Below are 18451 nucleotides of genomic sequence, written 5' to 3'. Positions count from 1 at the left end.
CTATTAGACCGGGAATGTTTAAATAAAACAAAACAGAGTTCAATTTCAGGCAAATTTTTTTAATCTCCTTCAAAATATGACCCGCCTGAGGCAGCACACATGAGCCAACGTTTAACCCAGTCCTCCATGCACCCCTGGTAGACCGACGAAGGGATGGCCTTCAGCTCCTTCATCGCTTCTCTTTGATCTCCTCTATCGATTGAAATCTTCTTCCACGAAGTGGTAACTTCAACTAGGGAAACAAAAAGAAGGGCCATATCAGGTGATAACGGTGCTTGCACGATGATATTTACTTGGTCTTTGGTTAAATAATCCAGCACAATTTGGACTCGGTGCTATGGCGCGTTATCATCATGCAAAATCCAAGAATTCTTTGCCCACATTTCCGGTCGTTTGCGATGTACAGCATCTCTCGAACGCTTCAAAACGGATAAATAATATTCGTTATTAACTGTCTGGCCGGATAAAAGGTACTCATGGTGCACCTGCGCCTTGGCAATCGAAGAAAACAGTCAACATCACCTTCTCGGTACTTTTTGATCATAGGGTATATAGTAAAAAGATGTTGGATGTGTTTGTTGTGGCAAAAGTCATCAGCTTAAAAAAAAGTAACTCATCAGATAGGTTGACTACCCCTGCTTCAAAATACCACACAGGGAGAGGGGAGAGAAAATAAAAAGGAAAGGAACCAGACAGATGGAACAGGCAGGGATAAGGGGTCTTGCAATAGAGGATGACGACCAACGGTGGCGATTCCTGTTCGCAGAAGTAGCGAAAAAGTGAGAGTCTAGATGTCGGATACTTTTTTTCAATTTCAAACGTAATCTTCAAAATAATGGCCATCGCTGGCGACACATTTTTCCCATCTCTCAGGCAATTTGTGGATGCCACGCCAAAAAAATTGGCCGTCTTTGGCCGTAAACCAATCATCGAGCCATTTTTTGGCTTTTTCGTGCGAATTGAAGCGCTGCTCGGAAAGTGCGTGACCCATCGTTGCAAACAAATGATAATCGGAAGGCGCTAAGTCTGTTGAGTAAGCCGCATGCACCAGCGGTTCCCAATCGTACGTCTCCACCAATTCCCGGGTCGCTCTTGTTCGATGTGGCAGTGCATTGTCATCAAGTCAGTTCATGCGGCACCCATCTTCCGACCTTTAAAATCATGCCCATGTCTTTCAAACGTTTGGAAATGGTTGTTTGGGTCACTCCCAACTGCTCTGCCATCATTTCTTGCGTTTTACCATCATCTTCATCCAACAATGCTTGCAATTCGGCGTCCTCAAACTTTTTCGGTGGCCGGCCACGCTAAAATCACCACTTCGGAATTTTTCACACCACCGGAAGCACTGTGCTCTCCTTAGAGCATGTCCACCATAAGCTTCTATAAACATTTGATGAGCTTGAGAAGCGTTTTTCTTCAATGGATAACAGAAAATCAACGATGTCCGCAAATCATAGTCTGAAGGTACGAAATTCGACATTTTTAAGAGCGACAAAAATGCATTGTTGTATGAAACGTAACAAACAATGAACTGAATATTGTTGATAGATGACAGACGAAAAAAACAAGACTTTTGGAAAGATTTAAAAGTACTCCTAGCGACATATATGGACTAATATCTGAAAGTCTCATTTCATAGGTATATACCTGGTAAACCTTTGCTCGGGCAAAGACAGCCGAGAAGAAGGTGCTGAGGTGAAGCAATCCCAAGCCTCACTGCATGGACACCTAACGGACAATGTCCGGTAAGGCCACCCAACAAATTCGAGAGCTGCGACTTTGTTAGCCTTATTTGGGGTTCCCGGTCACAGCGGCTTAGAGGGAATTTGCTGTGCTGATTAGCTGGCTAGAGAGAGAACCCTGGAGACGGTTTCACCGCAAAAAACTTATCAAGTATCCGGGGTACAAAACTGAGGCTTTTCAAGTCTTGTTTAAAAAAAAACTTCTATTTTAGGTATTTTAGACTTTTTTCTGAGATTTAAAAAATCGCCACAAAAATTGTGTGCACTTTTAGCCTACATTTCATTGCAATAATTCTCTGGCTTCAAATAAAATTTTGGAAATATTTTTCTGTAAATGTTTTTTAAGTTGATTTGTCCTGTAATAAAGTGGAGCAACACCACTTAAGGCTTAGACAGAAACAATAGCAATAATTATATCGAAAAACCGCCGCCGAGCAGCACTAATTTTTTCTGAGAAGCCAAACAGGCTGCAATGCACTTTAAGGGACCACTCCCGGTGGTCTAGAGCACGAAAATTTCACCTATTTTCACGATTTTTTTTTTGCCATTAAAAATTTAAAAAACGATGTTTCAACTTTTTGGGCTTATTAGTACGTTTATTGAGCATACAAGCAATTTTTTTTTTTTTACTTTTGAAACAATATTTATTATTATAAAAGTGCCGCTGAAGATGCCCCTCTCGAAAAATCGAACATGGACGGCGTAGATGATTTCGAGACTTCTACTCATCTGAAACACAAATTTCAAGAAGATTCTTAATCAGAAAGAGTGCAGTTATGGTCGGAACTAGAACAAATCGAAATAATGAAAAATTGACAAAATAGCGCACTTTTGAAAAAAAAGTTCGTAAAATAGGGTTTTTTTCACTAGTTTTTTAGTTTAAAAAATTAGAAATTATTTAAATAAAATTATGATTCTAGTTCCAACGATAGCGATAGATGTTGTGAACAACATATCCAAATTTCAAGTGATTCGGTTAAATAGTTCTTTTGTTTTCATCCCCGCCGTGCCGAAAAAAGTCGTTTCAAGATAAATAAGTTTAAAGTTTGAGGTACAGGAGCGCGCGGACCGCTCTCTACCTAGTTAATGGGCTGTAGAAGCTATAATATTGGGAATTTCCGCATGAAAACTTCACAGTATATTCCCAAGAAACTATACTTTAGAAATATCGAAAAAACAAAAAATCGATATTTGGAAATTTCTAGACCACCGGGTCCCCTTAAGGCTTGCCACTGCCTGCCGAGGTATTCGAAAAACACTTTTTCTTGCACTTTTCCCTGCATTTGTTGCTGTTGCATTTTATGTTTCATGTCCGGATTAGACTCGAATTCAGGATGAACTATATCAATACATCCCGAGAAGCAAAATAGAAGCACGTCGACATTTACACCAGTTTCGATTTTTTTTTAATTGTTATTGTTTTCATAAAAAGATAGCTTATGGCCTAATAAAAGTCGTATAAATCAAAGTTTCGGGTTTCATACAAAAATTAAAAACAAAATCGGTTACATCTAGAAACAAAAAATGCTGAAGCCACCCTAATATTGGCACATACGCCTTCATAATTTAAGGCATTATACGTCTGAGTTAGACGAGCTCCACCTACCTGATTAAGAAAATAGAGGCTCAAAGCTTAATAAATATTAATCAACTTATACGAATCTCGAACTCAAGCTCTCAACGAAATTATTTCAGCTGCATGCAACTAAGGCCTCAAAATCGTCATCGTGGTCATCAAAATGAAAGACAATTTATTTCTAATAGCGACTAACCGATTTCAGCTTGTAGACAATGTGCAACATGAATTCTAGTAGAAGCCGATCCTAAGCCTGTTTGTATTATATTACAAAAATCATGTCATGAAACTGAGAAGAAAAAAACAAAAAATACCCCAGCAAATAGTGTGATGGGTAAATTACTACCAGCTGTTGCAAGCTGCTACCAACACTTGGCTTGCTACACAGGCCAAACAGATGTCTTTGCAGCACGCGAAGTTGAGAGCATATCTCAGTGGCTCACACGGCTGGGACTGAAGTCAACGTCAGCCCCATAGATGCGGCTGCATGTTGTCAATCGAAATGAAGATGGTAAAAGCGAGATGCGGTCGAAGCTGAAGAAGACTGCGGAAGCAAGAAAAACCAAACAGCCACCGCAAGCGCAGCAACAACGCAATTACAACAGCAGCAACATTAGCCGCAATGATATTCAACAATAATTACAACAAAAAAGCGCAAAGCGATTTATAAAATGAATGAAATGAGAAAAGAGAAGCAGCCGTAGCAGCAGCAGTGGTGAGCCCAGCGACTACAGCAACAAAGTACGACAATAACAATAAAAACTTATGTGCTAATTTATTTTGTCAGCTACTGCATTTCTGATTACCGCAACGAAGTTTTGGTTGTATTTGTTATTAAATTGCACAGTGTAACGTCGTCTTATAAATGGCAGTCAAAAATAATAAACATACACCGATTTTAATGAAATTTTATTTATGACCAACTTTCACTAGGAAAAGCAGAAATATGAAATATGTTCAGAATTGATCTACCGCCACGCCTCACACTCTCGTGGGCGCAAACTATATCGATTTTGATAAAATTTGATTTGCATATTGGTTTTCCATATAAAATCATAAATCTAAAATATTTTGCAGGTTGGTGCACAAGCACAAGCCCATTACTCACTGATGGTGTTGAATTATTTCCAACTCCTCCTCATTCCTGCAGCTACGACAGAAATCATGCATGTAAAAGCCTAATCTCCTTGCATGACTTACTATGAGACAAAGTCCTGTGAGGGCCCCTACTAAGGTCCTAATTTCAAGTCTACTCAATTTTATAATATTCAAAGGATAGGCGTAGATTTAGCCTTGGCTATGTTTGCCTAGAAATTTCACAGGTATTCGCACTAATCCAACTTTGATTTACAGAGCTGATTAGTGCGTCCTTAACAAGAAGCTTACACGTTGCGAGAGGTACCCCCATAAAATTGCTTATGTTTGGTATACAGGTACCTTTTCTTCCATGTTGGTCAGCCCTGCAGTTCCCTGGTATATTTCTGTGGCCTGAAAGCCAGCATAAGATGATACGATATTGTTTGGGCATCTCATTAAGCGATTGGCGACAATGTAAGACACCCCTTGATGTTATTTGAAATGCATCCAGGCCCCGTGGCTTTCTGATGAAATTCAGATATCTGTTGTTGATACTCTGTTTATCTCCAAACATTTTAAGGGGGGAGCCTGGTTTATAAGGTAAAAAAAATCATTTTTTTTTCTCATTTTAAGCGATTCCTAATATATTTCAGAATATTCACACAAAGTTACAGAGCCTAATTTTCAATATTTCCGTAGATACAAAGCCAAAGGTAGGCGAACGTTAGGTAGTTACGCTGTGGCCGGACAGCTATAGTACAAACTTTATCTTCTTTTCTCGACTTTTCATTTTTATGATTTCTTTGAATTGGCGTACATGAATGAAAAAAAACTAATGAACCTTTTGAAATGAATCATAGTTTGTTCCCTTCCGTATTAAATTCTCTTCTATTTGAAGTAACAAAATAGATAAAAAAAAATTTTCAAGATTTTTATACCAAGTTGAAGTGAATTTTTTTTGTATAGAAAGGCGTTTTTTTCTTAAAAACCTACAAAAAGTTGAAATTTTGGAATTTCTCTCAGTTTTCTTAGTTCATCTAGAATAAAAAATCATGATAATTAGAAATCCATTTGAATTTTTTGCTTTAGATAATAATTACGAGCTGTATCTTGTACGCCAGTTGGAAACTCCAGCGTTGCAGCGCTCTACTAATTTCTATGTTAAACATTTTGTTCAACTTATTTTCACCAGTACAAAAATTTTTTATACTTTTTAAATGTTCATTAAAAGATAGAAAAAACTTTGCAGTGCTAAATTAATTTTTTCCTTAAAAAAAAAATCGCAAAGAGATGCAATTTTTAGACCTCATAAACCAGGCTCCCCCCTTAAGGCTTTATAGTGTTTATTTCCGCTTGAAAAACACTACAGTGATCCGGTAGTTTAAATGATTCACTGATAAAAAGCTCTACGCAATATAACCCTGATCCTACACCGGCGTCCATTTGAAAAGCCGCTTTTTAATTTAACTCAAACTTCCCAACAAAATATTACTAAACTTACCACTTTCATCTTTACTATTTCTGGCCAAACATGTTACATGCTACTGTGCTCCGTATTGTGGTTTTACTGTAGGTTTAGATAGTTGCCTAGATTCGTATTAGCTGCAGGCACGTATGCGCTTTGACTTTGTTTTTTTTTAATATTTCAATACTGTTTGAATTGATTGCTGCAGCTTTCAGTAGTTGTGTCCGTAACTGATGGTACTTAAGAAATGAGAAAGTGTAAGTTGGAAGATTTATGTATGAATAAAATAAATAAATAATTGACGCGTACACTTCTGTTAGGTGTTTGGCCGAGCTCCTCCTCCTATAGGGTGGGCCATGTAAAACTTACTTTTTGAATCGGCTATAAAGAAAAACGAATCAATATTTTTTCAAACTTTTTTTTTTTATTTTGAAGATTGAACATTGTGATTTATGAATGAAAAATAATATCCTTCAAATGACTGCCACGACTGGCTTTACAGTAGGTCATTCGATCAACCTAATTTTTAAGCACATTTTCGGTTGTTTGGGCTCCAAAATCATGAATGGCAACTTCGATTTCGTGTTTTAAAGCATCAATCGTCTCTGAATGGTTCGCATAGCATTTGTTCTTAACGGCTCCCCACAAAAAATTGTCCAACAGGCTTAAATCACAGCTCCGAGGCGGCCAATTGATATCGGAATTCAAAAACGGTAGCCAAAAGTTCGAGTGTAACTTTGGCAGGGTGACAAGTTGCACCGTTCTGTTGAAACCAAATGTCGTCCATGTCATCCTCTTCAATTTTTGGAAACAACTCGTTGAGCATTTCACGGTAACGCTCGCCATTTACTGTAACCGCGGCTCCTCGCTCATTTTGGAAAAAAAATGGCCCGATGTTGCCGCCAGACCAAAAACCGCACCAAACAGTGACTTGTTGTGGATGCATTTGCTTCTCAACAGTAACGTGTGGATTTTCTGAGCCCCAAATCCGACAATTTTGCTTATTGACGTAACCACCGATGTGAAAATCAGAAAAGAAGAAGAAGACTCACCAGTTTGGAAATAGGTTTTCAATATTTCCCAATTTTGTTCAAACGTATAGCGTCCCATTTCGTAAATGTCAAACCTTTAAGTAAATTATGAACACATTTGACATGTCATTTGTGTTATCATTCTCAAAAAAATAGGTGGTTCAAAAAGCAAACGCTATATGGCCCACCCTGTATATAGTAAATCCGGGTCGTTCCGGTAACGTAGAACCGACTGTCGGGGGAACGAACCGCTCGCCGGCCCAACACTCTGCCTTATAGGTGCACACCCACTCCCCAAGGTCAAATAGTAACTTCTGGCATATCCAGCCAAATTATCTGCGCATTATGCAATGCCTCGCGTGCCCGTTGGTAGTTCAATAGCAAATTATATACCTCGAAATTCGATACATGCAGATATACAAATTTATGTATTACTGAAGTAAACCAGCAGCCAAGCAATGCAAAGCAAATACGCTACCATTTAAATCCTTCCAGGCTGCACATAAAAAATCATTAGCGTAATATGTTGCACGATCACTGTGATTACTAGCTCATCGAGCACATGTGTATGTGTGTGTGTGTATGTGCTTACGTTTTTGGCACATGAACATGAGCAATTTCATACGTGGCCTATTATCGAATATGTTGCATGAATATTTTGTGCAACTTAACTGCTTTTGCCAACTTTCTATGCCACTGCATGCGAACATTTAATTTTATGTAGCCCCCAAAAACAGCACATTTCTGCGCAATACTTAAGGCACTCACACACCTATAAAGTACATAGTATGGCCCCCTCCTTATATGCACTCATACATACTTAGGTGCAGGTACATCATTACTGAACTTTTGCCGATCAGCGACCAACTGCAGTGTTAGCCATTTGCTTTCGGAGCCCCAGAGTGGAGTAGGAAACTGTCATTTAGCCACCAACGCAATTGCTTTTCGTTTGCAACACAATGTTGCACATATACGAACGAGTACATGAAGCAATCAACTGCGCCAAAAAGAGAAAGAGGAAAACTTTCTTTGCGGCCGCAAGCAGCAAAAACATTAATTAGTCGCTAAAATCACGACAAATCAACTCGAAAAGGAGGGAATCAAATCAGCCGCAGCACTCAAACAAATTTCATTTCACATCTGCAAAATCGTTGAAGCTCATCATTGTTGTAATATTTTGCACGATCACACACTTATTGTGCTATTGGCGTTTTGCTGATGTTGCAACATCAAACACATCTAATATATAAAAGTTTTTGAGACGTGCATTTCTCTAGACTTGGCAATTTTTTTTTTTTTTTTGTATATTAAAATTTTTTTATTTTTATTTTTTTTGTGCATTGCGGCAGTTCAGGAAGTCATGTCCACAATGTGTCATTAATGACAAGGAGCGGTTGCGGCTGCAGCTGGCCGCAAGCAATCCACTCCCAACACAATAGCAACCGCAACACAATGAAGAAAAACGTATCACAATGGACGTTGCTTGTCAATGTGCATGGCGAAAATTTGTTGCGCTTAAATTTGTTGCACAAACAGTACCACCACCAGCTAATAGTTAATGCTTACATCTATACGTACATACATACCCCACAACACAAGCGCCGTAACACGCCTCAACTACCTACATATTTACATGCATAAGTTCGCCCCGCTGCAGGCGAGTGTTGTTCCTGCCGCCCTGCCAAAAACCCAACTTGCCCAATGACGAAACAAGAGCGTAACGAAAAATTTGCATACTTTTGCAGCGCGCCAGTGCTTAAGGGATAAACGCGGCAACTCTGGCGACAACACGCCTGCCAACAGCTCTGCAACGCCTGTTTACGAAATGCGATGGCAAAACAAATCGTGATCGCTGGCTGGCTGTTAATGGCGTCGATGACCCGTTGTGCGACCTCAACAATGCGACAATTCACTGACACGATGCCTGAGCAGCGCGCGGCTGGCAATATTATGACAAGCGCCGATCAAGTGGCGACACATTGGCGGCACAGCGCCGTGGGCTGCTCAGCCACATTTACTCGTACCTGCCGCAAATAAGACACAAATAAATGCGCAAGCCCCCGAAAATGGATGACATATTTACATGTGGTGTATTTGTAGGCGTGCATGCGTGTGTGTGTGTGTGTCTGCAATGCGTGACAAAAGTTACACTAAAAACGCGCATTTATTTGTGGCACGAAACTTGCAGTGTAAATTCAACTTCCCAATGTCGACGCAATCGGTGACATACCGGTTCATTTTGAGGCATTCTATTTTTTTTTGTTTTTTTTTTTTGCCTTTTATTACTTCAATTGTTTACTTTTGTTTGCGGTCTTCAATTTAGACGCGCTTCCGCTGCGCGCTTACCAGTTGCCGAAAACAAGCCATTAGTCAAACCACATTTTTCGCATATTTGCTGCTTTTACCGCTTGCGCACCTCCGCATTGTATGAAACTAAAAAAAAATAAATTTAAAAATTAAAAAAAAAAATTAAAAAACCGCTGCATTCACCAGCTGCACTACTGTCTGGTGCCATCTGTTGTCACCGTTCAACATGCAACTTCATCTTCGACGGCGCTTCAATTTCCTTCTTCAGCTCGCATACTCGCATCCTCGCACTCATCGCGGCGCAAGGCGGCAATTTGTTGTGAATTATTGCGCGATTTTAATTTAATTACTTGCGATCGCAACAAAAGCTGATGATGCGCACTTCGTTATAAGTAATAACAAGTTTCGTGTGGTTCCTTGATGACAGATTGTGCCTGCCATTGCGCATTCATTACATTTCGTACGAAATTATCGGCAAGTCATTGTGTCACTTAATCAAGCCGCTAGTAGTTGGTGGCCTATTATAAAAATCCCGGAACCAAAATTGGAGTTCGCGTTAATTTCAACTTGCATACCTACACTGATGCGCATATCTGTCACTAAGATTTATTACTCTGTGTGCGTTTTTGCTGCGTAAACCTGAAGAGATTAAAGAAATGCCTTCTCATGTGTTTCTGTAGTTGCTGCTTCTACTTCTTAAGTACGGATATCTTCTACTTGGACTGAAGGTATTTTGCTCTAAGTTTTTGATGCCTTCAACTAAATGCATTAAATGGTAAGTGGGCTGTTTATATCACAGATCTTCTTCTTAATTTATGCGATAACCGCTTACGCGATTTTGGCCGAGTTTAACAAAGTGCGCCAGTCGTTTCTTTCTCGTGCTAACCGGCGCCAGTTGGACACACCAAGTAAGGCCAAGTCCTTCTCCATCTGATTATTATTTGCATTGTGGCTGCTAAAATAAGCAAAGAAACAAAAACAAAGAAAAAGACGCAGTTACGCATTGCATCAGTGGCTCCAGCAAGAGAAAGCGGCAATCGCGGTAATAGCACAGACACACCAAAAATTGAGCGAAGTCGTCAACCGTCTGTGCGATCCTTCTGCCAGAAAAATGTGAAACACAGATGGCGCTCCAAGCAGTAAGAAGGCGTTGTCCCTAAGCAAGGACAGGTGGCACTCCGACTACTTAGGATTGATAGCGGTAGGCTAAACAACTACTCTGTCAGAAATCAAAACAAATTAACCAACGCAAGACTGAGTCTTGTCGAGGCCCTATGCTCCCGAGAGGAGTGAACAAGAAAAAAAAACAATGGCATGATTCAAAACTTCATCATTTTCGATATATTCGATTAATTCACCTTTAAGAATATAAAAGAATATTTTGTATTTAATTTGACAGTAGTCACGCGTGGTGTGTAAAAAAAGCCTTATTGGAAAAAGTACCTCCAGTCTGATCACTTTTTATAATGAACTAATTTCTATAAAATTATAATACAAATATATTTTTTTTTTTAAATTAAAATAATATTGAAAATTTTGTAGTAAGCTAAAATGATTTATTTGTGTGGGCAGAAGTGTATGTATACTATTTTTTTACCCAAATTCATTCAGAATGCATCAAACGCATGTCAGCTAATGCTATATTAATTAACCAAAATGTCCAACAGGTTCACAATATGCAATGCAGGCGGCTTCCTAACCGTTCACATTTAATTAAAATTCTACTGTTGCTGCATGTCCAAGAGCGCCAAAAATACCAAAACTAACTGTATATTCTTCATTGCATTTATGCGCGCGTGTGTGTGTGTGTTTGTATGTCGCTGTCAACTAAAAACCACAAATTGATTGTCTAATGCGTGGCGATGCAGGGCTTCCGTGTTTTACGACATCTGTGTCTTTGTATGTATGTGTGTATGTATGTATGTATGTATGTATGTATGTATGTATGTATGCATGTGTGCGAGCGTATGGACTGAATTGCAGACGTTTAACTAACTAACTAAGCAACATTGCGCCAAATACGGCCAACGGGTACTAGACACGCATCAAATGCCTACACTTGGCCACTTGGTTCGGGAGCGTGTGAATACAAGCAATTTATGAATGCGCGAAGAAGAAGTTAGCTGGCGAACAATCAGCTAACCGCTGGCCGCTTGTATGCTTGTACTATGTAGCATGTACAGCGCGACCTTTTTTGGCGCGTTCCACACATACCAACCACGAAAGCAACTAGCCAACCAGCCAACCCGCCATTAACGATAGTAAATATCGCGAATACTCACTCACTTCTACCGCCCACTGGCCCACTAGATGTGAATGAAGAAAATAAATATAAATAAAAATGTCAATTTGACAGCAACATGCAAGTAGTGGGGATTTGCTTGTCTTCTTGTCCACTATGTACGCATAACTAAGCTGTGACTTATGTGACTTACATACCTGCCTACATGAATTATTTAGAAGCATCTCCTTAAATCCTCTTCTATTTTTCTTCTATATTATAAGATGCAACTCGAAGGCCTCCTATTTGCCACGCCAGAGTCTTGAGAAGCTCAACAATTTGGATCCGGATCATGGCAGTTACAAACTTACGCTCACCTCAAACGAGGACTTGGTGGCGAACACGAAACCCGCTTCCTACGACATACTCAATACACATAATAATGGCAAAATGCCTAACAATTTGCCAGATGTTCTGCCATTGGGAGCGAAATTGCAGCCGCAACCCTCGTCTCCCACTTCTGCCAATGCTTCGCCACTACGCTATGGTTCCAACAATAACTTAAACTCATCAAGTGTCTCCACGCCGGTCCAACAGCAACAGCAACAGCAGCTACAGCAGACGGCGACACCCAATTGTTATCCTGTATATCCGCCCACACAGCACCGCTACTCCACGCCAACTATGAACTCGTACAATAGCAATGTCGGTAACAATGTCGGCAGCAAAGCGCCCAATTACAGTCGATCTCAGTCGTATGACGTGCATAGTAACCCGCACAGCGGTAGCCTATATCATCCTAGCCACGCCAATAATAGTCCCACAAAATTTATGTCCCAGTCCACGATGGATTTGAAGCGTACACAACAGCTGGAGCCGACTATTGAGGAGACCACAGCCGCATTGCTGAGCGAAAGTGCCGCAGTGTTGTCGCCTGCGCAATCGGAGAGTAATCTTAGTAGTCCGAGTAAACATCAGCCGCAGCTGATTTCCATGAAGCCACTTTCTAGCCTTGGTAGTTCGAGTGATAGTGGCAGTACGAGTGGCAGCGAAGGTCGCATTTTTCGCGCCGAATTGGTCACAGCTACGCTTTCAACATCGCCTATTGCGCCTGTAAAGTCCGTTATACGCAAGGACTCATTGCGCGAAAACATCGAGAAAATTACGCAGCTACAGTCGAAACTGATGTCGGCGCATCTGTCCGAAAGCAGTTTAATTGGTATTTATGGCTCGAGAACGACTTTGAATTCAACGCCATCTATAACAACAACAACACCCACAACGACAGCCGAGAACATAGGCGCACAATTAAACGAAAGCTCCGCGAAGCAAACTAGTGATTGTAGTATGGAAGTGGCGAGAGAGCAGACGCGCTCAGATGCTACGGTGTGTACAGAAACTATAGAAACTCGCAAGAACCTAAACAATATCGCGGATGCCTGCACCACACAAACTTCCACATCACCCACAAATACACCTTCCTCGCTAACCGCGTCAACATCAAGCGCTGTGCTACCTCAACCAGTCGCCACCACAACCGTCGCCAGCACAAATACCACAAGTGAAGACCTCATTGCAACACAAAACACGCCGATGAGCTCCAGCACTGATAGCTTAAAACTGATGCAGCGCAGCGAAATCATACTACGTGTGAATCCCACTACCACAGAGGCAGCTTCACAAACCGACGATGATCTGGCATCTGCTGCCAACGATGTTGAGGAGCATACACGACTCACTGAGCAACCGCATGCCAAGGAGGAGGCTCAGCAACAACGCATTACATTACAACCGCGCCAGCGCCATCCCATCGAGATTGATTGCGAGGAAATGTCACAAGAATTGGCTACACTTTTGGCGTCCAACGAAAAATTGGTGCAAATCTTAGCGCCACCTTCATTTAAGTCGTCCACTGACTATGTTAGTAATCTGTATAATCCGAATGTGCCATTACGGCCAGCTAAACGAGATGTAGGCACCTCAACGTTGCTGCGCATGAAGGGACGCGACACCCAAGAGAAGCTGACAGTGGAACTACAATATGCCGAGGTGGAGGTATTACTGACAAATGGCGATAGCGAATCCGAAACATGTGATTTGTTGAAGAAAAAAGTGGTAAGTGAAATATGTAATAGGTGACAGCTTTATTGAAATGCTAATAAACCATTTCCCTTAGGATGAACTCATTAAGCAACTTAACCGTAAAATACGCATACTTAACAAGGAGCAAATGACGCTCAAGGAGGAAGCCGAGCTGAACGATGAGTTGGGCAACAGTCTGGTTACCAAACTGACGGACAAAGTGCGTCCTATAGAAGCAACCAAGTGCCGCACCTATATTGACGACGTGGGTCAAATTACGAGCCTGCTGCTTTCGCTTTCTGAACGGTTAGCTCGCATAGAGAACAGTCTGAGTGCAGTTTCGGCTGAAAATTGCGCAGAAAAGGTAAGAAATGGAATCATGAACTTAGAAAGTGATAGAATTGTTGTTGTAGAATTGTTTGACCGTCTTCGAACCTCATTGTGGGCATGAAACACCAAATGATAGAAATATTTTTTTTGTCAATAGTAGGCTTTTCCCTCCTAGCAGCCGCCGTAGCCAAATGGGTTGACACCTGACTACCATTCCGAATTCGGCGAGATCGGTGGTTCGAATCTCGGTGAAATACCAAAATAAAGAAAAAGTTTTTTCTAATAGCGGTCGCCCCTCGGCAGGCAATGGCAAACCTCCGAGTGTATTTCTGCCATGAAAAAGCTCCTCATAAAAAAACCATTTGCCGTTCGGAGTCGACTTAGGCCCCTCCATTTGTTAAACAACATCAAGACGCACACCACAAATAGGAGGAGGAGCTCGGCCAAACACCCACATCCGAAGCGTCAATTATATACACAGTCTGTGTCAGAAAAAAAGAACCGCGATTATTCATGAAGCATAAAAGATATATATTTAAAAAAATTTTAAATGAAAGTATGTACAAAACTACGAGTCGCAATTCCTCGGCCGTGTAATCTCCATCGTTGTTGAGTATAGCCTGGCATCTTCTTCAGGCTTTGAACCAGCTTTTCCGCGTAGCTCATCGACAAACAGAGCTATATTTTGCAAACTTGACGTACGAGTTGCTTTAAATCGTGGACTGGCCTTCCGGCAAGATGCGTTTTCATGGTATCCCCCACATTTTCAATGGGGTTGGCGTCTTGGGACTGGAAAGGCCAGTCCAATATTGTGACGGCATTTTCTTGTTTTGTTGTTTCTCAATATGTTTTTCTGAGAGCAGTGGTTTTGACGATGTTGATACTCACATCTATTCCCTTTTTAGCAAAAACTGATTGTGCTTGGCGTAGTCACAAAGAAGTGTCTCGCTTAAAAAGTTGGACGGTCACTTTTTCCTGTATTTTTGTCGTCACTCGCTTTAAGCCGCGCTCGGAAATGTCATCAACATTTTTGTACACTTTATAGCTCCGATTTCACATCACAACACACTTTTTTGATTTTTTAATTACTTTTGCAACCGCGGCGTAAGATAATTTCGGCCCTTTCGAATGCATGCATAAAAATACCGCCTCGAAATGCTTTATTACAATTTTTATGCTTCTGAAATTTCATGATATTTCGCTTGGCATTGTCGTGAAGGAGTATGGGGCACCATATCGATGAGGTCGTCTCAGTCGAATAGCCTCATTCACGCGGTGTAGCTTGGTAATGTAGAGCCCCTTGTTGACCGTGGCATTCCTTTCGAGCATTTCCCAGTGCACCATGCCCTCACAGTCCCACCAAACACATATCACAATCTTTTCTGGATGAATATCCGACTTGACTCTCGGCTTTGGCATATCTCCTGGAGCCGCCCACTCCTTTCTTTGCTTCATATTGATGTGTAGGCACAAGTTCTCATCTCCCGTGACGATTCTGTACACAAAGCGCTGTTTATGTCCGCGTGTTGCACGATGGCGGGCGAGATGTTGAGAAGCAATTTGAAGGCGACTTTCTTTGTTTTTTTTTCTTTAAGTTCGTGAAGCACTCAGGCTCCCAATTTTCGGGTAAAACCCATTGAACGAAGGTGATTGAGAATCTTTTTGTGATCGCATTTCATTTTTTCCGCCAGTTTACGACTGGTATGGCGCTCGTTCCCCTCCTTTAAAAGTGATTTGAGACATACTTCATCGAATTCAGAAGACCTTCCGCTGCGGGATGTGTCATCGACGTCAAAGTCGCCTTTTTTTGAACTTTGCAGCCCATTTCCGTGCTGTAGACTCGCTACTGGGACACCTTCTCTATACACGTCCCAAATCTCCCGGACTGCCTCGGCAGCTTTTTAACCTCGATGAAAAGCAAAGAAGAGCAAGTGTCGAAATGTTGATTTTTACCTCCTGGGTATTCCATTTCTAAGCCTTAAAACTAATAAAAAATTGAATAACTCAAAAATACAATTAACGTAGTTTTGTAGAGCAGAAAGAGTTCTATTGAATGGATGCTTACCCTTTGCCAAACAGCAAACAAATCGTTGTAAAATAATAGGAAATATAAAAACGCTACGAACTTATTCCCCAAATAATACTTAGATATGCATATTATTCATACGAAATCGGGCAGATGTACTAAAGTACAATAAAAATATTTTGAGGCTAAGTTAGGTTAGGTTGAACTGGCTGGCTGAAAGTCATCACACTATTGGTCCTTAGTGGCAGTTCATTTACATCACAATTATTCTAAACCATTCTTCAGACTTTAAGTGCTTGGACACCTTTTGGTCATCAACACAGAGACATGAGTCCACATACGAATTGTCAAATATGGTTATGGTCAATAGTTGATACACTGTGGCTTAAATTAGAGTTTCTGTGCATTTTTTTAACATACGTCTAAATAAAAGCTTTAACATTTTTTTCTTCTTTTTTTTTTCAGAAATCGCTCGAATTGAAACGCGACCGTCTGCTCGATCAGCTAACCGAAGCGAAACGCCTTAAAGAGGACATAGATCGACGCGGTAGCAGCGTCGTTGGTATTGTCGAAAAAACACTCAGCGCCGACGAATTTGCCGATTTCGACTATTTCATCAATATGAAGGCGAAATTGATAGCAGATACCCGTGATATTGCAGACAAAATCAAATCTGGCGAGGAGCAGCTCAATGCGCTCAGTGAAGCGCTCATACAAAGCGATTGTTGAACGAACGCTGGACAAGGCGAAAAACAGGCAATTCCATATGCAATACGTTTTGGTGAAAATTAGTATGTGGATGAAGAAAATAAAAAAAAAATGGTCGAGAATAGCGCAACTGTAGCTCAGGTCCTAAAGTAAAGACTTTAAAGTAAAATGTTGGTATATACGCATAATGTATGTATGTATGTATGGATGTATCGTAAGTAGGGTATGGTGGCTGAGTAAGCGGATTTTCCATGCCTTCAACAGCAACGAGTTGAAAGCTTAGTGTGAGAATCGGAAAAAAATGGGGACATAAAATGAGCGCAATTGAGCTGAGCTGGCTTTCATTGAAGTCTTTTGATCATTAGCGAGTAAAGATGAGAAGTTATACTGTAGTTTATCAAAGGAAATCCCATATATGTATGTATGTATATGTAAATATAGGGGTTCCGCAATTTGATTACTTTGCATATATGCACTTATTAGTACGCCGCATACAGGGTGCTACGCTTTAAATTAAATGTATACAGTTATGTAGTGTATTTAATGGCAAATTACTTGAAATTTATTAACTGTGGCATTACAAAGCACTAAACAAATAAACTAAAAACGCATGTAAACTCAATGCAAGCAAATTTAGTTAGAGAGAGGCATTAGAAATTCATGTGAAATGTTGTCTCAATGCAGTAACTATTTAAAATTCAATTTATATATGTACTTTAATTTATAGTAATAATGAAAACACACACACAAACTCTTAATTATATAATATGTGATTTAAAAATACGGTTTAATGTTTGTTAGTCCTTATACTTACATATATGAAAACTATAAGCAAATGTTGCAGCACGCAGGCGCAACGCGCACCAATTGAAGACCACTTAGAGCGCGCCTCGTTCAGACAGCAAAGGTGGCACAACGAAATATGCTTTGGAAAATGCTTATAAACTTGTAATTTAGTCTTAACAAATTGAAAAGCGCGCATTGCAGATGAGAATTAGCGGAAACCGAATTCTCAAATATATTTTTTCTCAAGTGACTTAAGAATAATCGCATCCTAGTTTTAGGTTTGCCTAATCTTAGACAATACTAGCATTGGAGCAAAACTGTACTATACATAAATTTTAAGAAAACTCAAATCGTAGCTCCTCAGCTGACAAAAATGCAATGAAAAAATATTAAAAATAATCTTATAAGAAATGTATATTTTATCAAATAAATGCAAGCAAATAAAATTGTATTTGCATGCGAAAAGCGAATTTCCCGCATATTTGCAAATCACTGTGTACATACATATGTACATATATGTATCCTTATATGTAGCATTCAACCAACTGTGTACTTATGCAATTGCATTTTGAACGGGCTTGTGAAATAATTTTTGCAAACAAAAAAAAAATATTAAAAAAATAAAAAAAAACATTTTAATTTTATGTATGCTTAGGATAAGATTTTAAAATAAATAAAATATTTCAAAAATTAATAAAGCATTATATGTTTTTTTATCAGGAAACGTAAATTTGTATGTACCTATTTACGTTCTCTGCTTTTATGAATGCAGGGGCCAATTCAAGGCGAATCTATCAGGTCAGTCCATAAGTTTGTGCGTTTTTTAAAGGTGGTTTTAAAATTAATAAAAAAAATGTTTAAGGTATTTATAGGGTGGGCCATGTAAAATTTGCTTTTTGAATCAACTATAAAAAAACGAACCAATATTTTTTCAAACTTTTTTTTTTATTTTGAAGATTGAACATTGTCATTTATGAATAAAAAATAATATCGTTCAAATGACTGCCACGACTGGCTTTACAGTAGGCCATTCGATCAACCCAATTTTTAAGCACATTTTCGATTGTTTGGGCTCCAAAATCATGAATGGCAACTTCTAT

General features: G+C 39.9%; 1 protein-coding gene across 1 annotated transcript in view; it reads left to right on the top strand.

The window, feature by feature from the left end:
* Positions 1 to 17187, top strand: part of LOC129246210 (protein Shroom) — a 100044-nt gene extending 82857 nt beyond the window's left edge. Inside the window, exons 2-4 of the mRNA XM_054884818.1 lie at positions 11704 to 13534; positions 13596 to 13865; positions 16323 to 17187. Coding sequence (XP_054740793.1) covers positions 11704 to 13534; positions 13596 to 13865; positions 16323 to 16586 — 2365 coding nt within the window. The 3' untranslated portion in view covers positions 16587 to 17187. The remainder of the gene's footprint in view (positions 1 to 11703; positions 13535 to 13595; positions 13866 to 16322) is intronic.
* The last annotated feature ends 1264 nt before the right edge of the window (positions 17188 to 18451 follow it).

This window comes from Anastrepha obliqua, chromosome 4 (assembly GCF_027943255.1).
Source record: "Anastrepha obliqua isolate idAnaObli1 chromosome 4, idAnaObli1_1.0, whole genome shotgun sequence".
NCBI classification, from domain to species: domain Eukaryota; kingdom Metazoa; phylum Arthropoda; class Insecta; order Diptera; family Tephritidae; genus Anastrepha; species Anastrepha obliqua.
The sequence above is the reverse complement of the archived record's forward strand: the minus strand, read 5'-3'. Positions and strand labels throughout refer to the sequence as shown.